The 24,273-nt window shown below is 43.4% G+C and overlaps 1 protein-coding gene across 1 annotated transcript in view; it reads left to right on the top strand.

Annotated features, from left to right (window-relative positions):
- Window positions 1–743: 743 nt before the first annotated feature.
- The window catches only part of MSN (moesin), a 40,785-nt gene continuing 17,255 nt past the window's right edge, over window positions 744–24,273 (top strand). Inside the window, exons 1-2 of the mRNA XM_071442271.1 lie at window positions 744–901; window positions 22,985–23,068. Of these exons, the coding sequence (XP_071298372.1) occupies window positions 890–901; window positions 22,985–23,068 (96 nt within the window). The 5' untranslated portion in view covers window positions 744–889. The remainder of the gene's footprint in view (window positions 902–22,984; window positions 23,069–24,273) is intronic.

The raw sequence follows: 24,273 nt of genomic DNA, 5'->3' as shown, positions 1-24,273 counted from the left end.
TGGCTCCTGAAACAATCAAGTGGGTCTGCCCAAGTTTGAGTTTCTGAACTTTGGGATAAAATGACAAGTTCAAGGGGGAATACGGGGTAGGCAGTTTGGGAAGGCTGTGCCTTCCTGGTACCTCAGCCAATGGAGAAAGGAAGAGGGCAACGTGCGGCCGGGAGTTCAGGATAAAAGGAGGCTGCGCTCTCCAGAACCTGGAGAGAAAAAACCCTGGGGATGTGTGTGTGTGCCAGTGGACTCTCTCCCTTTATTCAAATAAAGTTGCAGGACTCCTCTGCCTCTTTTACGGAGACTGGCTTATCACAGCGTGATTTTCGGTACAAGCTGGAAGTGTACTTTTTAGTCAAACAGATGGCTGTGAAAACTTTGCACGGAACAGCACACTGACTGGCCACAGCACGGGCCGAGGAGCCGGGGCTGAGCTGCACCTGTGTGCACACAGCTCTGGCTCACAAGGGACAGAAGCACTGGTCACAGGTCAGTGCTGCGGTCTTACTTTGAACAGTGCAATCGCCGACGAAACAGCATTATTTTCTTAAACAATGCTTTTATCAAGGACCAGAAGTCCCAATGATCCGCGCATAAACTTCTGCGGCCGGGGTTGTCTATGGGCGCTGGAAGCCCTCGGCTCCAGCACCGATGGGAGCGCGCCGCAGCCCCCGAAGCCCCCGCAGCCCCCGCGGCCGCGCCCCTCCCACGCCGCCCCGGCTCGGCCTTCCCGGGGCGGGGGCGCCGCGGCTCCAGCCCCGCACGGAGGCGGCCGGGCGGGGCCGGGCGGGGCCTGGCCGGGCGGAGAGGCGCGGAGTCCCGTTAGAAGCAGCGAGGAGCCCGTGCGGATCCCCACCGGCGCAGGAGGAGCGACGGCCGTGCCCAGCCCGCCGGGAAGATGCCGAAAACGGTGGGTGCCGCCGGCGCGGGGCAGCTCGGAGGCCCCGCCGCGGGCTCCGGGCGGGTGCGCGGGGCCGGGCGGGCGCGGCCTGGGGGCTCCTCCCGCCCGGGCTCGGCTGCGCCCCGGCCGGCGGCGGCCGCCCCGCAGGGAGCGGCGAGGGGCACGGAGGAGTCCCGGAGAGCGGAGCCTCCCGCCCGGCCCCTCCATCTTGTGCTCCCCCGCCCGAGGGGCCGCGCCTGGAGCGCGGGGTCTCGGCGCGGCGGGGCCGCCTCTCCGCCCTAAAATGTCCGGCGGAGCTCGGCGGCGGCGCCGCCCGCCCGCGTGTGCGCCCGGGCCGGGGGGGCAGCGGGGCGAGGCTCCCGAGAGCCCGGAGGGAGCGGGCGGCTGCTATGGCCGCCTCGTGCGCTCCCCGAAGAGGAGAAGTTGGGGTTTTCACAACTTGCGCTTAGTCGGTTTGGGTTGCCAGGGAACCTTGTCCCAGCTTGACTCGAGGTATTTCTTGGCCGAGGAGATTTTGGTACTTTAGAAAGTCTAGTCAAGTCCGTACTTGACTCTCCTCGCAGCAGGAGTTCGGTGACTAATGAGGAGCATGGGGTTTTTCCATTTAATTTCTCCTGGTTGGAGCGAAAGAATTAGTCCCAGCCCTTCATTGATAAAACAGGAAGGAGCAGGCTGGAAGTCTCTGGATGTTTCCGTACCGGAGTGATCTCAAATGGCCTAAGAAAATCTAATGTTTAAGCTAAGAGCCTGTGGTTTACATAAAGGACAGGAAAAAAACAAATCCAAACAAAAACTCACCTCTGTGCAAATAGAAATTGAAATGAAATCTGCTGTGATTTTCTTTTAATAGTTTACTTTTTTTACTCTAGGTATTGAATGCTTATTTGATTGACAGCTACTTTTCCTGGTGTCTTAAATGCCATTTCTGATAGCATGGATAGCTAGATGATGGTTATTATTAATTAAACATCAAGATATTAAAGGATATCAAACCTCAGCCTCTTCAAGGTTAAGACAGTATTTTCTTAAGCTTTAGAAAGGCCTTCCATCAAATATTAGTGATTAGTGAAGATTTGCTTACTAAAAAAGCTAACATACAGGCAACAAGTTCAGTAAGATTAACAGAAATAGCACAAGTCAGGGGACTTCTATGCTTGAGACCTTTTAGCCATAGAGTTTACAGTCATGATGAGTGACTTTTTTTAGTGTGGATCAGCCAAGAAATCCTGAACAAGAGCGGCTTGTGGTGGGGAGTTCCCAGCACCAGGCTGAATCTGAGCTGGCTGCGAGGTGCTCGTTCAGCCTCCCAGACACACCCTGGGCTGGATTCACCTTCTCAGTCTGCTGCCTTCTGGTTTTGACAGAGCAGTTCTGGTTTTGACAGAGCAGTTCTGCTTTCGGAGCTTTTAAAAACTGGAGCAGATAGAGAAATGCAAGTGTTTTGGTGTAATGCTTTGTGTTGCACACTGAAGAGAGCAGTTCAGTGTCTGTGCCTGTTGCAGTACAGAGCTGCAGGGCCTGCTGCTGTATCAGCCTTTGGTTTCCTGCCTCATCTCCTCTAGTTACAGACCCAACTGAAATAATATTTGAAACATTATTTCTTGATCTTTGGTTTGCAGGAACAGGATATGCTGGCATAACTGTGTAATCAGTTCTTCATGTGAAATAAACATGACTACTACTGTGCTAGCTTAAGATTTGTTAACAGCTGCTTAATTAGCAAAACAGTAAAATGCAAGAGATTTTCCTTAGTCAAGGAAAAAAAATCAAGGTCAAATGTGGGTGAAACCTGGGCAGTTAGATGTAGGTTTATGTGGGCTTCATCACAAAAATAAATCCATTGTGAAGAAGACAGATGGAGGAAATGTTCTAGGGAACAGTTCTGGCTGGGCAGGAAAAGCATTTGTGTCAAAACCACTTGGTTGGTAGCTCTTATCATTCATCTCAACAGGCTTACAGAAACATGCTGCTGCATGGCTTAAGCAGCAAAACCTGTTGAGTTCTGAGTCTCTACACCTCCTCAAGCTAGGCTAAATGTTAGCACATGTAGCTGGAGATTTCCATTTTGTTATGGGAGGCTTGCTATGAGTGACACTAGGCTGTGTAGCACTATTAATAAGAATCCAAGATTAACTCTGGTAACCTTTGAACTAGTGCACATGATTTGCTGTTGTGACATGTAATGGGGGGGTTTGGTTGCTGGAGGCTTTGTAGGCTGTGTGGAAAGTCCATCATGCATCAGCCTGCTGATCTTGCCATACTCTCAACAGGAAACCTTCCCTGTTTAATCTAATGATACAACTCTGTTTAAATATGTTGTGCTCTGCAAAGTTTGTGAAGTGTGAACAGTTAAGCAGACACCAAAAAGAGCATATAATTCCCCCCATGCTTTGTATTGCAGAGGGTGGAAGTAGCTGAGTCCTAAAAATGAGCTGTTGTCAAGCTCTGAGAAGTCTCTCCTCCATTTGTGTGCAGTCTGTTTATTTGCCATGAGTAGGCTCTGATCTCTCCCTGCCTGATGGGTGCAAGGTTTCTGGGATTCACTGACTGTTTTGCCCGTGCATGTGCTTGCTCTGTGAATGGATGGGCCATTGAAGGTGAAACAGGAGCATTCATCACATGAGAGGTGTGCACTCAACAGTCCAGTCACCAGCACTTGGGCAGTTCTGTTTTAGGTAACATTGCAGAGAAAGGGCTTTAATCAAAGCGAGTCTTGTGAATGCAGAAATATTAGAAGGTAATAAGGGAAAAGGTACCAGTCCAGACTTTATTATACCTTAGTTTGAAGCTGAGTGCTGTTACAACTTGCTTAGCTGTTATAAGTGTTAGAGTTATTATAAGTATTGCTTAGCTTCAAGCTAAGCAATAGTTATTAGGATCCTTGGGGACCCTGTCTGTAGTTTGAATTGATGGTCCTAATTCCCAGCAAAACTCAAAAGGTCCTAGAAGGTTTTTTTCCATTGTTCTTTGGAGCTTCAAGGTTCTGGTTAGAAAAAAAGTAACTGATGGATTGCAGTGTGTATCAGGAGAATCCTCTGGTTAATTAGTTTCTTTTGTCTGTGGCTACTTGCTACCAAATGCTGCAACAAGATGGCAACTATGAGTAGAATGCTACAGTTGTTTGGATTGTTTTTCATTTTTTTCCTCTAGTGGAATTTGCTTGATGTCTTGAGGAGGAAAAGGATAGTGATGAAAACTGTGACTTTAATAGATGGGCACTTCTCTCCTCATCCTGTTGTGCTATGAAGGAATTCCAGAAGCATTGCAGATGCTTTCTGTCTTATTTCATGACTGGCCCATTGGTGCTGTCTCTTCCTTTCCTCATTCAGTACAGCTTGGGAAGCTTGGTGACACTAATCCAAGTTTTACATGTGTGCTCACTTGTTGGGCAAACTCAATCCATTATATGTTTCTTCTAATGCCATCAGATATATGACTTGCTGTAAAGAGGTGTGTTTGAATGCTCCCAAACACCTTTTTTACATAGAAGTGTTTCCCCTGTTGGTGATTTTCAATTGACTTGTCGTTCAGAAGCAGCAATAGCTAAAACATGCTGAGTTTACAGTGGAAGCAGGTAAACCACTGAAACTGGGAAGCAGTGAATTATCTGTAGCTTTATACCTACCATGGGATTTTGCAAAACAGGAAAGGCCTTTGCACCCTAGTTTGTATTGTATTCAACAGCTTGGTCCCTAGATTCTGCAAGAATAGCAAGGTTTTACTTCATGTCAGGTGAAGCAATTAAGCTTGACAGTGAGCAAAAGCTTCTGTTTGGTACTTTTAGGCCTTCTATATTAAAGTTAAACAGGGATTTAAAGTACACCATTGTTGAGAAACAAATATTCACTTTGTTTTTACATACTGGTAAAATCTTCCTTCTCATCTTATGGCAAGCCCTACCCCTGACAGGGCAAACCCCATCAGTTATAGTGGTTTTACACTGTTGTGAGCAAGAACTGTTCCAAGTGCCTGATCTGAACTGGTAGTCATGATCCAGTTCATAAAACTTCAAGGTGACAATGTTACGTATAAGAGTGCTTATCATACAAGAGGTTTTAGAAGATTAAGCATCTTAGTTGAGTCTTTATTGTCTTTTATTTAATTTTTGCCCTCTTGATTTGTTGCCTGAGGCAGCTGAGCAAGCTGCAGGTTGGTGAGGTGCACCCAATAAAAGAGGCCCCAGCAGAGCTTTAGGTCTGCTGTAGGAATCCTATGGGGAACAGGGTGCCTCCTATCAGGGGTTCACCATCACTTGATTCTTGCAAATATCCTGTCACCATAACAACTACAAACAGCATCTTTTTTAAACCTTCAGGGCATTTCCTTGGGTGATTCCACCTTGTGTGATTAGTCACCCCTGAAGTTTCGTTACAATTCTTGCTTTAGTCATGAGGATTGTTCATAAGATGTCTTAATATGGACTCATTTATTTTGAAAGGAAATGGCATCTCTGCCTCTAGAGGAAACTTGGTTCAGTTGTTTTATGTATAATGTCTAGTCTGAAGTGAAATTCTCCTCAAAAACTCACTAAGTGCCTAGTAGCAGCTTGAAAGAGCTGATGAACTGAAACGGAAGGATTCAAATACCTTCTGCTTGTGACACTGGATGTGCGGGGGGACCGCACCCTGCTGGGGCTGTGGCCCGGCCGCGTCCCTGCTGGTCAATGGCTGCTCCAGAGAGAAGCCCCTCTTCCTCCTCAGAGGTGGCTCTGGCTCTGCTCCAGCCTCTGAAGGAAACTGACTAAAAGCTTCCTCTGCCTGCGTCATCTCCTGGACTCTTTCCTGGCTCGGTGCAGCTCAAGCAACCTTATTTGGCTGACTTCGTTTTTATTTTTTTTTTTTCCCTTCTGTGCAGCAAGAGGGCCTCCCTGAATTTGCACAATAAAGCTGTTATCTGTGCTTAATCACTGTTCTGAGAACTACAATGGGGTTTGTTTGAAAAGAGCTCCAAGATTTCAACTCCTTGGATCTCTGTCATTCCAGTGTCCCGTTTCCCTTTTGTCTGTTTGCTCAGTGATTATACCAGAAACCAGCTCTCTGTTGCTGTAGTCACACTATTGGAAAAGAGGAAATCTCTCTCTACCCAGGAATAATCCAGGGCAATTAACTAATGTAAATTAAGAGCAATAGTAAGCAGCCAGTTAATTGCTTGCTTTTTCCCTAGGGGTATTTGGGAACAGCAGGTATTTGCACAGTGCAGCCAATAATATTGAGTTAAAAGTTTGTTTTTATCCCATCTGAAACTTCCAAATTAGGCTGAAGTCTCTAGGTTGATGGAAGGCCACTCTTTCAAGCACATCTCTGTAACGTTCCTGTGGCTGTTTCTAGGTGGAGCATTCAAGTGTTTTGGAAGTTGTGGGCATAAACCTCACCCTTCTGAGTCCAGTAGCTAATGCTGACTCTTAGAGTAGTGTTTAAAACAAATACTTGGCGAGGAGAGAGGGAGAGACAGTCACTGGCAGGCTTGGTGGTTGTAAGACCACAGGCTCATCTACAACTGTTCAGGGGTTTAGAACCTGAAATTGCAGAAGTTTGGGCCTTATATTGGCAAGAAAAAATTATGGCTGCAGCAACTGTGGCTATCAATAGGTAGGTGATCTAGTGCTGCTTCCTTCCTGTGCAGCTGTGAAAGGATATATTCACTTCTCTGAATGTGTGATCCTCCAGGGCAGTAGTGGGGCAGTCAGAAACTCCTCGACTTTGTATAGCAGTTTGTTGAACTTAAATGAGGAAAAAACATCCTTTGAAAATGTTTTTAAAGGCATGGCTCCTGCAGAATGCTTTTTCCTAGTTCTAACATCTCTGAAGCTACAGTAGTAGCTGAGGAACCTATTGAAAGGTACAAAGTGTGGAGGAAAGAACGTGGATCAGTTCTCCTCCGATTGCCAGGCTAAGGTAGAGGAGTACTTGGCCATGCTAAGCCTCTTTCCCTTTGGCTGCTGCTGGTTGATGAATAGCTATGGGAAAGGGCAGAGGAGTGCCCCTGAAGGAGGAATGAATGAAAAGCTCTGAACCTGATCAGCTCTGTAGAGAAACATGTAATTAGGCAAGAATGAGATGACAGACTAGAAGAGGGAAGAGACACTCCTTTCTCTGCCAGCTGTGATTCTGTGTAGAGTAAAAGGAAATCTCAGAAGAGTTAGAAAGAATACCTGAAGCAGTGAATCAAGTGCCATGGTCCAGACTGAGCTGTATTCTTGCAAATTTCTAGCTGTCTTTGTCAGCTTGTTTCCTAGAGGAAGGTTCTCGGGGGCAGAATTTTACTATCCTGGAGGGTGAATATTGTAAAAACTTTCTTGTTGTATTTTGTATTTTTCATTGTCTTCTTTCTTTTTTTTTTTTTTTTTTTTTTTTGGTGGGGCAGTGTGGCTGTTAAATTGATATTGGAGAATTTTGCATGTAACATATTGGAGAACAGTTACTCTGCCATTGTTTACCTTCTTTTGAGGTGGAATCATAGAATCAGTTTGGATTGAAAAGACCTTTGAGTCCAGCTGTAAACTGATGACTTTCTGCAGCCAGAAACAAGTCTTTTCTGTCTGTATATCACTGATATTTACTATTCTCCTTTGTAGGCCCTTATGAGAGCATTTTTCCTCTCTTGATTGGGAATTTAGTTATGGTGGTGAAGTGACTTAGTACAGGAAAAATCCGCTATTACAATCTGATCAACCACTTAGTCACAACATTTAATAAGTGTATTTGGTTTTATATAGCATAGGCTAATAAAGCATAACATTCTAGGTTAACTCTGGAACTCTGGGCTAACTTTTTCCTTGCCATAGCTTTTCAACTGCACAGTACAGTTGAAAAGCTATGGCAAGGAAAAAGTTAGCCCAGAATTCCATTGTGCTTGGTTACAGTGCAGAAACTGAACTGCCAGAGAAATGATTAGGATGAAGTGTCAGGATACTTGATATCTTCCATCCCCCAGAGGTGTGGCTTTTCATTCATAATGTCTCTAAGAACGTAAATATGGCATAGATTTTGTTTTTTAAATTCACTTTGCCAGAACAGTATACTCAGAGGACAAAAAAAAAAAAAAAAAATTAGTTCCTCAATATGCTAAATGTCTTTTCAGGCAGTTTTCTGGATGGACAAGAAGGTTTTGGTTGTGTATAATTTTTTTTTTTTTCTCTGTTAAAATCCAGAACTGGATATCTTCCTGACAATTGTAGTCTACAGGACTTGCAGAATGTCAGCAAATGGTTCTTAAGGCACACTGTAAGAAACAAGGCAGTTCCACTGCTGACAAATTCAAGCAATATCAGATTGCCCAGTAAAAAGTTTTAATGCAAAACCCACACAGAACTTGGTGGTCCAATACATCTTATATGAAAACAATCCTATTAGTCAGAAATGATAGAGAAGGAGGGGCTTGTACATATGTATTAGAAGTAAGGACTTGCTTACAGATCATTAAGTTGACACTTTAATAACAATAACCTCTTTGGACTGGTTGTTTTGCTGTGTTTGATGCCCCCCAGGGTGTGTTTTGCCCTCTCATCTCCAAGGGCACAGTGCTGGCTCCTCCTGAGCCTGCTGCTGACCAGCGTTCTCAGATCCCTTCCTGCAGGGCTGCTCTCCTCCCACTCCTCTCCCACTTTGGAACTGTGCCTGGTTTTACTCTGCTCCACGTGCAGAATCTGGCATTTGTTCTTTTTAAATTTAATGCCCTGATCAATCATGCTCTGAGTTATCTAGATGCCTTTTCAAGACCTCGTGTCCCTTGAGTGAGTCAGCAGTACAGCCAGTGCTGGTATTGTCAGGACCTTTGCTAATGGTGCATTCAGCTCCTGCAAACCACATCATTTGATAAAAATACTGAGCCACACTGGCCCATTATGGAGACCTGGGGAGCATCACTGCTGACTGGTTGCCAGCCAGACACAGCCCCATTCCCTGCAGCCCTCTGAGCTCTGCCTCCACTGCTTCTTCATCCAGCACAATTTGAGCTTCCTTATCTTGCAGCTGAACAATTTGTCCAGAAGGATGCTGTGAGAGACAGTATCAAAAGCTTTACTAAAATACTGAAAAACTACATCCACCACCTTTCCTTCATCCATTGAGTGGGTGGCCTTATTGTAGAAGGATATCAACAGCCCACGTTGGCTGTGCCTGATGACTGCATTGTCTTTTAAACACTTTAATGTCCTTTAAATGCCTTTCAGTAGCACCCAGTAACTTGGTTAATCTAATTACTCTCAGACTTCTAAAACAGATCTGCAAGAAAGCAAAATTGCCTGGAAAACTGGAAGGATTAAAAATATTGTCACTTATAGCACACCTGAGACACTAGAATACTTGGTGTTTAAGCAATAAAAACATACATTGTGACATGTTTGCTTTGGTGGATGGTTTGTGTGTGTTTCGTTTTTAAAATGAGCAAAGTTATCATTTAGGAATGTTACTAGATTATATTACTCATTGTATTCATATGTTCCTGTAAGTTTTGACAGCAGTCATTAATGGAGACACTGCACAGCAGGCATGGGTGTTGTTTCTCTAGTGTGTTGTTTGTTACTACTGTATGTTGCATCCAAGTGTTAAGAAATGTCTGTGGTCTGTGAGATGAGATTGAAACCTTAAGCATCAATAATTGTTTTGCCAACATCTGTTTATTTCATTTGTTCCTATGTGTATCTCAATATTAAGGAGTCATAAAACTGCTTTTGAAAAAGTGATTAACTTTATTTGTTTTTTTGGATAGACAATGAAGGCTTCAGCTGAGATGTACTGAATCCAGTATCTGTTCATATTCAGTGTTCTGTAGCTACAGTTGTCCTCCTACAGTGAAAAATCAGGATCTAAGCTTCCTAAAGAGAAACCTGGCTTCTTCTTCATGACTGAAAATGTGCTGTTTGAGCTGCTAGATTTTTGTTGCAGTATTTGTAATTTTCACTGAGGCACACTCAACATGTGAATTTGTTTGCATTGGTGAAGTACTGGAAGCAGAGAGCAGTAAAATGATTATGTTCTATCACTTCACTCTTCACAATCCCCTAGACAACCAGAAGCTGCTGTATGAACTGTTAGACATGACTGCTCATTTTGTGAGCCGCCTCAAAAACTCTCAGGTTGCTGGTAATTTGAACAATGGGGTCAGAAAAAACTAGTATTGCTAAAAATGTCAGGAAGCTCCAAGTCCATGGCTGGGACTGTGGAAGGCTTGAAAAGTGTTATTATTCAAGACCATGAAATGCTTTATCACTAAGCCAAGGAAACATTTTGATAAGTGTTGTCTTGGTCCTCCAGCCTGCAGCTCCATTGTGCTGATTTTGTTACAGAAGCTGGACTGTAACTTATTCTTTGCTGTAATACTGAGGTGACATACTTCCTTTGTTGCTATGCTAGTCCTTCACTTCAAAAGCTATCAAGGAACCCCTCTTATCTGAAATTGGTATTGAAAAAAACCCAAGTATTGACTTAAAATTTTTGGTTTGCTTAAAACACTAAACTGTACCTGAAATTGATAATATTCTGACCCAGCCATGACAAACTGGGCAGCAGCAAGTCCCTGAAAATTAATTTTCTTACTCTACTTGTAAGTCTTGCTGCTGCTTGTGTCTTAGGCTCTGTGCAATCTGTAGACACCAATGTCTTCTGCACTGTTTGCCTGGAGTTCTGTGTTGACAGCCATACACACAGAAGTGCAACTCTCAAAAACCCCCAACTCAGGGGTTTTTTTCCTTTATCTTGCTCTGTGGTTTGTTACAAACATCTCAGATTGAAGAGTGACTGCAAGAGGCAATGCAATGTATTATGCTCAGTTTGAATATCCTTTTACACATCCAGCAGTTTAGGGTAGAGATCTTTTTTTAAAAGGGGTCCATGTCAGCATTTTACATTTTATTTTATTTCTTACAGCATTTTCAGTATATATCAGTATAATAGTGTTATCTTGAAACTACAAAAAGACAGAGCAAAGAGAATGACTGAGTAACTTCCAAATCACTAAAAATCAGACCAATATGAACAGCACTTGCATCAGCATGATGCACAGAAATACAATGCTATCTTACTGTTTGTTCTGACAGTGGAAAATAATCAAGTAAAAATCTGACAGAAGGCTGCACTGCTCCTTTGCTGCTTCAAGTTCTGACAGATTTAATCCATAGGCTTTGCCATTAAATGCTTTTACCATATTCAAATGACAGCTTTGATTTGGCAGTGTTTGGAAGGATTTGACCATAATTGTGATCGGAGAGGATTCAGACAGTCTTATAAACCAAGTGATTTTGCTGCTCTGCCGTTCCCTTAGATAGAGATGGGTGATTAGATGCATTAATGTGGATCTATCAATTTCTACAGCAAGCCTAAGCAGGAGTAGTTAGCTGCTCTGACAGCTCCCAGTGTTCTGGTGAAGTGCAGTTAGGGGTAAGATAATTCATGAAGGAGCATTGAAGGAGCCCTGACTTTGATCAAAGTTGAACTCATGTCTGCCAACCCTATGCTGCTGTACCTTAGCATATGGAAAAACCTGAAAACATAAAGCAACCCTATACTGCAGGTCTGGGTAAGAGCTAAACTCTCAAGATGACTTCTGAGTGGTCTTACAGGAGGCTGGTTTTCAGGCTCCCTGCCTCTCCTTAGTCTAGTGAGTTTTACTCTTTGCTTTTTTAGGGTTTATCTGCATGTACGTTGACCTATTCAGGAGATGTACTCAGCATCTGGCTATTTCTCTTCCTATTGCCCAGTTGAGTTTCCCAGTTTTGACCTCCTGCAGCTTTAGGAAGACCACTACCAATTTGGCTTATCTGCATGTCTGGCTGTATAAAGATGGTCCATAACATCTCTGTAGAGGTGACTCAAGGATCTAGATATTGAAATTGCTGTTCATGTAAGGAAATTACTCTTGCCCAGTTGATACAAGAAGTCTGTTTATGTTAATAAGTCTTACTTGACCACTGACAGTCCTGGGCATTCAGCAATGTCTTCATCAATGCATCTAGGTCTCAGATGTTAGCTGAAGTTTATCAGGCTTTCTTTCTGAAATAGCCCCATTTCAAACAGTTTATTTCAGAAAGTGTATGATTGTGAAGCCAAGAGTGTGGATTTAATTGCAGCCTTGAATGAACTAAATCAACTTGGTTGGTTGCTTGAGAGCTTTGATGGTTTGCTGCCACTGTAAAGTTTTGCATCAGTTCTGTTCTGAAGTCCAATAGAAAATGGGGTTAATGGCATGTAGATATATATCTGGCTTGATGGTAAATCTCACCAAGGGGTTGTGAATCAGAGCTGCTGCAAAGGATGAAGCAGGTATGCCTGGAAGTGAGGAATAAGAGTGGTTCAATAGCTTGGTCCATCTTGTCCAGTTGTACCCAAAATGTTCTGTTCCATGGCCTGCAGCACTGCCCCTGGGTAAGTGTAGTGAACAGGACCAATGAAATTATTCTGTTGGAGAAAATAACAGAAGAATTATTCCCACCCTGATTTACCCTTTTGAATTCCTACTCATGGTGTAACTGTGGAGTACAAGAATGAACCCAGACAAGTGACTGGGAGGATGCAGGTTGTTCAGGATGGCTTCCTGTGGTGGTGGATACAGACACTGTATGTGCTGGCACTGCTCCCTCAGCTCCTGTGCCCCTTCAGGAACCTTTTGGGACATGGGGTTCTGTGTGGTGTAGCTGCTCTCCTCTGTATTAGGAAAGCTCAGATGCCTAACTAGATGGAGCTTAAAATAACAAAGACTACTTCAGCAATCACAAGCTGATCTTTTATAAACTGTGGACAGTCCCAACAGAACTATTTAAAATCTAAAATAGGTTGCTGGTGAGGGAAGCAAATATGGGTGGGGAAACTGAATATTAAAAAGAAGTGTAGAACTGAGCCATTTAGGGGAAATCCTGTGTTTTAGGGAACTGTGACCTAAATAGATATGAAAATTTAGCCAGCCTAAATGAGACCCTGTACTGAAAGGAAGTTGCAGGATTTGTCTAGCGTGCTGGAAATGATAAAGCTGAAAATCACAGGATGATGAAACAGCTTTAGCTCATGCTTGACTGTGCATGTAGTTAAATTTGGAGGGATGGCTCATAGTCTGGGCAGTCAGATCCCACAGTAAGACTGTGTTCTAGCTCCTAGAAGTCTGGCCATTGTTCAGAGGTTCAGTGAGGGCTGTGAGCTGGCCAAGAACTTGATGTGCCACACCCAGGCTGTGCTCTGGGTGTCTAGAACAGGCAGCCCTGTGTTCAGCTCCCCTCCCTGTAACAGAGCTAAACTGCTAGGAGTCTCTCAGTTGAAGGCCAGAGAGAAGCACGTGAAACAAGATAAGCTTGCTCTGACTTTTTATCTAAATGGGAGTCCTTTAGAAGGAAGAGCTTGGCCACAGCAGTTATCTTCATGCTTTCTTCCCTGTGGAAAGTGTCTTTAGTGATTAGCAGAGAGTTGGAGTGTAGCAATTTTATTTGCCCTTGATTCCAAGTTACCTCTGAAACAATTCTTAACTGTAGATGAATTTAGAGACCTTTACATAGGAACTGAGTATTTAGTCTATTAGCTCATGAACCTCAAGTGCTTACAGTACATGAGATGCCTCAATGCAGGTCACACTTGTCTTGTTAGCATCCTGTCTTGATCTTGTTTTGAGCTCCTTCCAGCAAAGTAGGTGCTTGTGATTTTGGCAGACGTTCACTGGATGCTATGTTTGGAAAGCTCATTGACTTTTTGGGAACATATCCTGGCTCCCAGTCTTGCCTGATCAGCCCCTCACTCTGGGTATTTGCAAGTGTTAAACAGTTCTGGGAAATTCCCTGCCCTTGGCTTCAGGATGGAAGGGGAAGAACTGGACAAGGGAGGTTGGGGGGAAAATTGCTTCCTAAGAGCCTTTCAGAACATCTGCAGTGCCTCTGATGGTGGTAGGGAGTGCAGGGACTGTTTTGCTGGTCCAGTGACTGCAATCACAGCCAGGATCATAACACCTTTCTTTGGTCTACAACATAAGGGGGTGGCACAAACCTCTTGTTTGTAACCTGTGAGTAGGATTGCTGGGAGGAGTACACAGCAGTGTGAGGAATGTCACCCATAACTTGGCTGGCATTCAAACATGCCCACTGCCTGCTAACTGCCTTCAGGTTGAAGAGCTTTAGTAAGGGATGTGGTTAAGGTCTGACAAGGGAAATACAACTGCCAACCCTACTATTAGTGTGCAGAGCCCATAATAGGTGTACATGCTTCTCCAGGGAAAAGCTTTTCTAACAGGCACAAAAAAAGGTGTTTACAAAACAAGCAACCTCCCCAAAACAAGACTCAAAGCTGCACAGATTGTAAAAGTTGAATGATGGCAACTGCACATTGCTAGATTTTGCTTCAAGTTTTACCTGCTGATCCAGATGTTGAGGAAAAAGGGTTGGGGATTTTCCCTATGGTATTTTAATTTCCTAGTTTTGACTAGTAAAGGATGTTCTCTCTAAGCAGCTCAAACAGCAGGTACAAAAATAGTTATTCCAAGGGCTTCTTCAAACTGACTCTAAAGAAACAGAAAATGGCAATGTTAATTACTTGGAACAGCTACAGGAAAGCAAAGGGAGGTGCTTGAAGAATCTATTTATGGAAAAGGAAATGGCAAAAATAGAGGAATTGATCCATTGCACAAGGTTGGGAGTAAGTAGTGTAATAAGTGGCATACAAGTATCTGTTCTTGACTGTAAATGGGTGGGGATCCACCCATGGCTGCTTCTACTGGCTCAGTACTCCCAAACCTGGAAACATCATGAATGATTTTGGAAGCTGTGATGTGTAGGCGGTAGGGGAATTTTAATAATAGGTTTGAATGAATAACTTTGTAGTAGTGTTTGTAAAGTAGAACCTTCTTCCTGAAAAAGTTGCCTGCCCAAATCAGATCACTGATTAAATTGGGTGAATGGTACCTCCAGAATTCTCAGATGTGGAGATCTCCAGCCCTATGGAGCCAGCATTGGCACAGCCCTGGCTTTGAGTGCTTGTGCAGGGCACCTATGAGTGTGTGCTTGCTGCTGCTAATGGAGCAAAGTGTCTCCAGAGCAGGGCAACATTGATTGTGAGAAAGCTGCAAAGCTGGGGCAGGGTGAGTGAGTGAAGGCATCTAAAGCAAGGCAACTGCAGACAACAGACCCTTTGCATGAGGAGCAGGCTTTTTTAAAGTTTTTTTGTGAACTTTGTGAACATGGTTTGAAGGAGACCTCATTTTTAAGAGAAACTGTCCTTGAGGGTAATGAATCTTCAAATTGCTCTCCACCATTTGAAGAAAAAAGAATGGAATCCCTGGTTTTTATAAGGGTGTCTGAAGTAGACTCCCTGCCTTGGTGTGAATAGCTGATCTCTGGACTGATAAACATGTCCTGCAAGGATGATCCCCTCCAACTCTGCTTAGTGATCCTCTGCTCAGGCCTCTCTGAGTGCCAGGTATCAATCACATGCAGAGGAGGACTTAAACAGGAAGGGAGCTGTGGCTTCTCATGCTTGGTCTTGAGAACCAGATATGCAATAAAGTGTTGCTGTGCTCTGTAGGCATTGCCTTTTCATGGCAGCAACTGCCTTCACCTTCAAGGAAACAAATTTTTAATTTTTTTTTTTTAATGGAAGCATTCCTGGTTACCACTTGCTGTATGGAAGAATTTTATTTTCCTTCTCATCACTGTGAGATAAGCAGTACAAATTAACACAGGAATATTTTGAGATTAACAGTCAAACAAATATACCAGGGCTCTGACACTACAGCATGACAGGGTTTATATTAGAATAAATCACTTGGTTTCCTTTTTTGAAACTGACCTTTAGCATTATATATTGTAGCAAATTTTTAGTTACAGACACATACACACACAGAGACTATTCTGAGTTTGAAGGGACCCACAATCATCAAGTCTAACTCTCATGTGTATGATGTGTAGGGGGATTGAAACTGCAATTTTGGATGTTATTAGCACCATGCTCTAACCAACTGAGCTAATCTCATTAATCACCTCAGTCAGTTGCTTGTCTTTACCCTTTTCAAAAATAGGGTTAGGTTGTCAACCACTGGATGCAATGACTGCTATAAACCTTGTCAGAAAATTTATGGAAATGCAGTTGGAATGGGCACAGAATTGGCTTATTTTGAACCCCTTTATTTGTTAGGTAAAGCAGAAATCCTCTGCTCTTTCAAGCTCCACATAGGAAAGCTTATCTTTTTTATGGCTGATGTGATGTAACTGTTTCCCCCCTACCCAGTGTTTTTAAATTGGTGCTATGAAGGTGAGTTTTGCTGGAAGCTATGGGCAAACCCTGGCAGCATCCCTTGGTGTCTCAATGAGGTATTAAATGCCACAGATGACACAGAGCATGTCTGCCCAGACACTGCTGCTTCCACCCTTTCTTAGGTGCTGGTGCCTCCAGCCTTTCTCTATACAATTTTTGCAAGCAGGTTTCTCAAAGTCGTGAACTTTCTTGATCTTGCAGGCTGGTGCTCTGGCCTGCTTCCTCTTCCTGTCCCCAGCAGCGTGGCTCCTGAAGCTGTGTGGGTGCTGTGGTTTGTTGCCCACATGAGCCATCTTGTCTTGCTGGGGACAAAGAGCAGCTGCTGGTGGTGGGGACACAGCTCTGGTGTGACTGTGCTCAGGTGTGGCTCCACAGCAGCTTCTCAACCCAAGCTGGCTTGCTGCCCTGCTCCTTCACAAGGAAGGAATAAGACCATATGAGCACAAATCTAGTTGGATTTAGCCTGAATTCTGTTGCTCACAAGAGAAATTTGTGTGTAGTAGGAGCTGTCCCTTCACTGCTCTGTGTCTTCAGGCTCCATGCTAAAGTCATTAGGGATGCTTTAAAGGGTGCATTCCTGCTATAGGCTCTATTTAGGTACCAAAAGAAAGCCACACACTCCATAGGATGTGAGTTTTACTTTTGGCTCACTGGTACCACAAGTACCATGGCAGGCTTTCCTTTGGGTGGTAGCTTCATTCAATAGTGGGGTGGGCTGGGATGCCTCCTGTGGACTTACTGCATGGCCTGTGCTCCAGCCAAATGACAAGTGCTGTGTCCCCAGCAGAGCAGGATGGGGCTGGTGCAGAGAGCTGGGAAGGAGGGCTAACCTCTCTCTGGTGTCTGCAGTGTGGTGCCTGGGGTGTCCCTGCTGCTGTTCTGTTCCCTGATGAGCTTAGAGGTATGAAAAGGCCCTTTAAGACTGCTGGAAGGGGGCTTGGTTAATTAAGTGTAATCCTTTGAGAAATTGCAAGCGCTTTCACATGACCCGATCCCAGCCTCACCCTGACACAGAGGAGCCAGGGCTGTTTCAGCAGGGTGCTGGCACTCAGGAAGGAGCCAGATGTCTGTGAGTATGGCTGGTGCTGAGGTGTGGGGCATCACCTCTGGTTCCCCTCCAAGGCATTGCAAAGCTCTGCTGTCCTTGCAGTGGGCTGTGCAGGCTGAGCAGTGGTGGGAAGGGAAGTGCAGCACTGCAGAGCACTCTGCTCCACTTGCACGGTCTGAGAAATGGGGACACTTTTTGTTAAACTCACCATATTGCTGCTGATCTTGCTAAAAAGCCAAAACTGGGCAGCTTTTTTTATTAAGGTGCTTTATGAGATCTTAGTTCCTGCAGCTCCAGCTGGATTTGATGTGCTTCCCAGGTTGGAACTGGTGCATGGTATTGGTTTAGTATTTTTACATGGACTAACTGCTGGGTAAACTGGTGCCTTTCAGTGCAGAGGCTATAAAGGTTGGTCTGGAATTTCTTTTTAATTGAGCTTGCTTCTGTTCTGTACCAGTCAAATTTGCAATAAAGTATAAATTTTCCTTATGATGCTTTCTCCAGAAATAGTCCACTTGGAGGCTTGAAGCTGGGAAGCAGGGAATATCTTGAAGCCTCCAGCCCAGCAGGGTACAGCAGCTTCCATGCATACAGGAAATGCAGGGAGGAAAGAAGCTTTAGCTCAGGGTCAGGGTTTTGTAGAGGTCGATACTCTGTTGTGCTGACTCCACTTATTATTCTGACATGAATTTCCTAGTACTCTATTCCTGTCCCAACTTGTGACAAACAGAATTGTCTTTTCTACCTCTCGTGCTGCTCAAAGCACTGGGGCATTAGCACAGGCAATACATCCGTTGCTGAGTGTGACAGTATCAGTCTTTCCTGTTTGTCCTGCCATATGCAGCTACACATTTTCATCTCAGGAAGTTCTTATAGCACACTATTAGGAGGATTTATTCAGAAACCTAACAATTACTGCTGCTAGTAAAATTTATTTGGAAACACAGTGGGGCAGAAAGTGAGACTTGAAGGTATATTGGAAATATTAAAATACCTGAAAAGATGCTGCACATAGGTGGCTGTAGATACCACTGTCTTTTAAGTGTCTCTCTTGTAGATTGCTTAACACCATGGCAGGAGGGGGTAATGGTGGCATGGGCCTTTGGAAAGCTTTTGCTGGTCAAAGGGAGCTTTCTTTGGCTGCAGCTGCTCTGGGGCTGGAAGAGTATCTCTGCCATGCAAGAGTTTCTGTCTGTGCAGGACCTATCAATACTGTCTTGACAATACTGTCCTTGGCAGCAGGAAGCTCTTTAATGTGCTCTGGCACTGGCAAGCTTTAGCAGTGCTTAGGCTGGTGGAACTATGGTAATTCCCCAAATAGAGAAGAGGAAGGGTTGCTAGTTTTCTATCTCTTTCCTGTAGGTGTTATGAAAGGAATCAGTTAAATATGAGCACTTTTTTTGGCATGTTTTTTAAATTTGGTGAGTATAAATTTGCCTGTTGAAATGTGATAGTTGAATGTTCTTGCAATGTGTAAAATGGTGTCTGGAAGCATTTAATTAGTAGCTGTTTGTATGAGAGGCTATTAAACAATGATGGAAAGACAAAAGACTCTTTAGAGACCACCTATTAGAATAAACTTCTGTGACTTTAGGATCCAAGTAGAATTTAGAGAGTTGCAAACATTTGCATGCTGCGGGTATATTATTAATGGTGGGTATATTATTAATGTTATGATGAATAAATTCAATTAATTGCTTTAAACAGAGTTTGAGTACAAATTACTGCCTTAGGGGATAGTATTTTTGATAAATCTGTTGATGAAATCCAGTAAACCTTCTTAAAACACTTAAGTGTTGAAAGTTTGATAGATGTTTAGTAACAGAATATTGGGAATAGGAGGGCAGTATACTTGGGGATGAGTGCTGCCACTGGACCTTGTGATTGAATCACTGGTGTGCAATGTCTCTTTTGCACATCTCCCAGCAGTGTGCACCTTACTTGTCTGGACTGACAGAGCTAAATTTGGATATGCTCAGCAGTCCAAGTCAGATACCTTATTGACTTTTTTCTGTTTACAACCCAAATTATAAATATCCCAAGGCTTATGCCATCCCTCAAACCTAGGAAAACCTTATTAGATGGCTTAGAAATACAAAATCTAATAGCTTGATGGTGATGAATCTTGAGGGTTGAGAATAAGCACTGGTAGCAAACTAGATAGAAGGTTTAAAAGAGCTTTTTGGCAGAGTAACTCTCGAGGAATGAAGCAAATGAGTCTAAATTTTTATGGGACTGCATAGTGTCGCTTTGTTTTGCTATAGCATTTTTATTCCTATGTGTAACATTTGTGTTGGTCGGTACTCAGCTATGAATACCTTAATAAAGTGGTTTTACCTAAAGTGAGACTTTAAATGAACGAGGAGGAAGAAGGTAAACATGCAGTGCCTGGCACATACTTGTATGGTAGAGATTATAGCAGTCTGTAGATCTCTTCTTGCAGCTTGTTTAAACTGCATGCAGAGTGCATTAAGATCAGTGCCTCCTGATCTTCATGCCACCTGAAGTGGTATAAACCTCCATCTGAGCCAGTTGTTGTGAACTGGAAAACCAAAACCACTCTAGCTTGGTAGGGTATGGGGAAAAAATGTCTTTGTTTGTTGTTTTCACACCAATGAGCCTTAACAAAGCTCAATTTTACAGCAAACTAGCTTCTCAGCCAAGTATTAAATGGCCACTGATGGTTCAAAGTTAGCTAATGGTTAAGATGTCAGTGGCACAGCGCAGGATGTGCCGTGTCCCCGGCTGGCTGCGCTGGCAGTTCCCAGCAGTGCGCGGCTGAACGCGTTAAACCCGGTCCGGCCGGGGGAAACGGCGCTACCGGGGTGTGGTTCTGCAAAGCACGAGCCTGTTTCCTGTGCTATCTCAGCTTCTGCTCTCTCGGATCAGCCTGAAGCTGCAAGTGCAGACCCATTCAAGACTTTAGGTTGCTACTCATCCTGAGCACGGGGGGCTGCTGGGGGTGGTGGGGGAAATGTGTAAAGCTTCCTATTGAGTGTACTAATTGAAGGATAATATTGGGTCACATAGCTTAAGGGCATATAAGTGACTGACAGCGAGGGAATTTTGCTGGGACCTTATTTTACTGTGCTAACAAAGATGTGAGTTTTAATAAGTATTCTGCATGAATTATGGGGTTACTGAAGTAGCTTTGTTTAAAATACTGAGGTGTGATTTGTTCTAAATAACTCTTAAGAGCTATTTAGGCACAAGTTGCAAAGAGGTGCCACTGATGTTTCAGTTCAGTTTTCTGGTGCTCAGATATTTGGCCCTTAATCACCCGTGCACATGATATCAGATAAGAGTAGCTACTGTGCTTTGTCCATAAACAGTGGAGCAAAGACTCCTTTCTTTCATAGTAGCTGATACATTCATGCTTTAGGTGAACAGGAAATACTTCAAAGCTAACAAAATGCAAGGGGTAACTTAATGGCTCATTTAATGTAACCCTTCTTATACCCGAATGTAGCTCATGGACAGCTTTGCTCTCACTGGTGGCTGTGCTGGGTGAATCAGGCTTACAGAGGAGAGAAGCAGAAATCTGCTTCCAAGTGTAAGCAGCAAAGCTGTTTTGGGGACCATTCAGCCCTTCTAAGAAGTGGCCACATTTTTGTTTCACCAAAGCACCATGAAATTAGCCCATTGTCAAGGCTGAGGATTCAAAGAGAATAATTTTGGGAAGGTGTACACTGAGAGAATTTAAGGCATCTGCATGCTATTGAAAGCTGCTAATTAAAAAAAAAGCTTTGTTCTTAGGAGTTTAGGCCATTTGTGCTTTCCTTGCTACTTCTGTGGGATAGTTTTGCTTTAGTTTGACATTGTGTCAGAAGGTTTAGAGGGCTTCAAAACCAACTTATTCCTGATATACTTGTACATGATATCTTTGTTCTAGTAATGTCTAAATAACATTCCTTTTGCATGAAACAGGCAGAACTTCAACAACTTCAACATGTACTTCAGCTTAGCTGTGCTAAGCCTACCTTGAACCTTACAGAATTTTTAGCTTAACTTAAAACAAGAAAAGCTTTAGATTTATCTCAAGCAGCTATCAAGTACAAAATAGTGATGTGACTAGTCTGAAGCAGGCTTTCTGGGAAACCTCAAAAAGTATTTGTTATAGTTACTGATCTCTTTTGGTACTTACCTAGATTAACTAGCAGAACATTTCTTGCTTATTGGGGAAAAAACCCTGGTTCTAGTTCTCTTGCAGTCTAGTTTCTTAGTAAACAAGATGTGAAATCTGTACATATTTTTGGTAGAAACAGAGGAATCAGAACTGCCTGTGATCATATTGGTATTATGTGGTTCTTTGAATATTTCTCTGCTTACTCTTGCTTTTTTGGTATCCTGTGTCATGGAGTGAGCTTATAGTCCAAATATGACTTGGAGTTGTTCTTAAAGCTGTTCACAGTGCAATTCCCTCCACCCTTCACCACTGGAAGCCTGGTGGAGTGTACTAATAGGATTGATTGCACTGAAGAGCAAAAATAGTATTTGTTGATCTAAGGTAAATGACTTAGAGAGAGAACTGTTAATGCAAGACTTGTGTGCTGGGGTTTGGTGCATTGTGAATATCTTGTCTGAACAATTTCAAGCCTTGAACCTCTGCTTTGATGGAAAAATATTTTAAATAAATCTGTTGTAATATGTACAGCTTGTGCTCAAAAACTGTGAAATATCTTTACCCTTTTCAGTTGATAGGCATGCAAGTAGAATTGGATTCTCAGGCAGCTTGGTGTACTCACAGACCTCACTTTCCCTGGCCTAAAATTAAGGCATCTGCTTTCAGGCCAGGACAGTTTCTGTCTAGCCCCGAGCATTTAAATAATATTTCCCAGTAATTATCAGGAGTTTTGAATGGGATCAGCAGTGTTTTACACTAGCATTTGACCTGAAATGCCTCTGCTGTTTTAACTGGCTTCATGAGAAGTGAAAAATGTGTGTGTGTGTGTGTCTCTTCCTGCTTCTGTGGGATGAAGCTGTGAACTCCCTTGCTGCAGTTCCTTGCCACTTTGATGCCACAAGTGAAAATGTGATGGTGAGACATTCCTGTCAAGACAGTGCATCATATAACATTTCTTCTGGAAGACCATTGATGATCTTGCATCTAAGGCTAGTATAGTCATGAAATCTTGGTTACAATTTTAAATAACACCTAAACAATTTCTGCAGCTTTTAGAAGTCTTTCATCTCCCTGAAAGAATTGGAAAGCAGCATTGGCAGCTCTACTGCTTTGGGAATTGTTCTCATGTTCATCATGCAGCCTTTTTGTCATAGGCTGTGAGGGCACCCTTGCATCCTGTCTGCTTCACACCCACAGCCCCTGGAGCATGTCAGGGATTGTGCCTTCCAACTGCTCCAAATACTCACAGCAACTGGAAGTGTATTGTTATTATTGACCAGCCTTCTGTGGCAGACTGAGTTGTTAATGCTTCTGGGAACTTCCTTGATGTTCACCCTTCAAACAAAAGGGTTGGATGCCTTCTTGGGTGCACCAAGTTTTGGAACATCTCTGCTTTTGTGAAAGACACCAGAATGTTCTACTCTGGAAATTAAACTTTGTAAGATGTAAATGGCTCTCATGTGTGTCAGTACACGTGAATATTTGTAAGACCAGAGAGGATAAAAACACTGCAAAACAGGAAAGTTATATTCTACAGGAAAGCTGTGAGTGCCATGCTGGCAGAGGAGATGACTGTGCCTGCTGGCAGTGAAGTCCCTGGAGGCTTGAGAGCTGCATCCTGCTCCTGGGCAGGTGTTTGTTTTCATTTTTGGGTAGCATCACTTAGAGCAGGAGTTGTAATGATGCATTTTTCTGTCTTCCAGATCAGTGTGCGTGTCACCACCATGGATGCTGAGCTGGAGTTTGCCATCCAGCCCAACACCACAGGGAAGCAACTCTTTGATCAGGTAAGAGATGGAGCTGCAGAAGATTCAAAGTTGATAAAGATATTGCAATTTTATTGAGGCAACAGCAAATAATTTCTAAAGGACTTCAAAGATTGAGTGTCACTATATGTAATAGCTTCAAGAGAACTCAGCACAGTAAGAAATTGTACTTTTTTCCCAAAACTACTGCATTTTGTAACCTCCAAGATTGTGTTAGGAGCTATTACTTCTAGTGAACTGAATTGGTGCTATGGCTCAAAATAACAGTAATTGGAAAGCAGTAGATATCTGCAGTCTTAGTTTGTAAGAAAAGTCTTATGGGGGACCTAGTAAGCTATTTTTGGTTGACTTACCTGCAAGCATTGTGCAATTGATTCCAAAGGGTAGTTGGTCTCTAAACCAGGAGAGGCTCAGCTGGGTTTCAGATGCTGCTGTGGCCTTTAAATGCAGGTAAAGTGATGTTCTGTACTCCCACCAGGCCCTGAGGGAAACTCTAAGAGCAGTGATGGTTGTACCACCCTTCATTGGGCTGTCTGCATTGGGTGCTTCAGCCTTCCCCAGCTTTCACTGGGCAGGAAAATTTCCTGCTGCTCTGGCCCAGGAGAAACAGGGAGAAACAGGGAGGTGTGTGCAGCCCAAAGCTGGAGCAGCAGAAGGCAGGCATTATCAGCTGCAGAGAGTGAAACTTTGCAGACTCCAGAGCAGTGTTTATCTGCTGTAATTGGCCATGGATTTGCTCCTTGGAGAGAAATGGGAACAGTAAATTCATAGCTCAAAGATATGCAAATTGAATCTTGGAGTAATGACAAGATGAGAGAACTGCCAGACCAGATAGGTCAGATTTGGGTGTGGTTCAGTAGAGCTGAGCATTCTGGGGTCAGCTCTACATAGTACCTATCATAAGGAAGAGAGAAAATTAAGGGCTGATTCACCCATTGAAGTCAGCTATTTCATTTGGGGCCAGCAAATATAATTTCAATTTTTATATATTTTTTTAGATCTTTAACCACAAACTACTGTTTTCTCTTGTACTCAGCTGGATGATTCAGCACTAGATGATATACTGCTCTTTGCAGCCCAGCCCTGAAATGGAGGGAGATCCAAAGCTTTAGTGAAAGAGCATCCTTTCATAATGGAAAAAGTAAAAAGGCTTTTGAAAAAGTTCTGAATTGCAGTGTAGTTCTCAGCTGTCCATGTCTTACTGTGTAGTAGCTCCTGCATATTTT

The sequence above is a fragment of the Agelaius tricolor genome, unplaced genomic scaffold (assembly GCF_023055355.1).
Source record: "Agelaius tricolor isolate 1412-34295 unplaced genomic scaffold, bAgeTri1.0.p SCAF_17, whole genome shotgun sequence".
Lineage (NCBI taxonomy): Eukaryota > Metazoa > Chordata > Aves > Passeriformes > Icteridae > Agelaius > Agelaius tricolor.
Note: the sequence above shows the minus strand (reverse complement) of the source record. Positions and strands in the feature narration are given on the sequence as shown.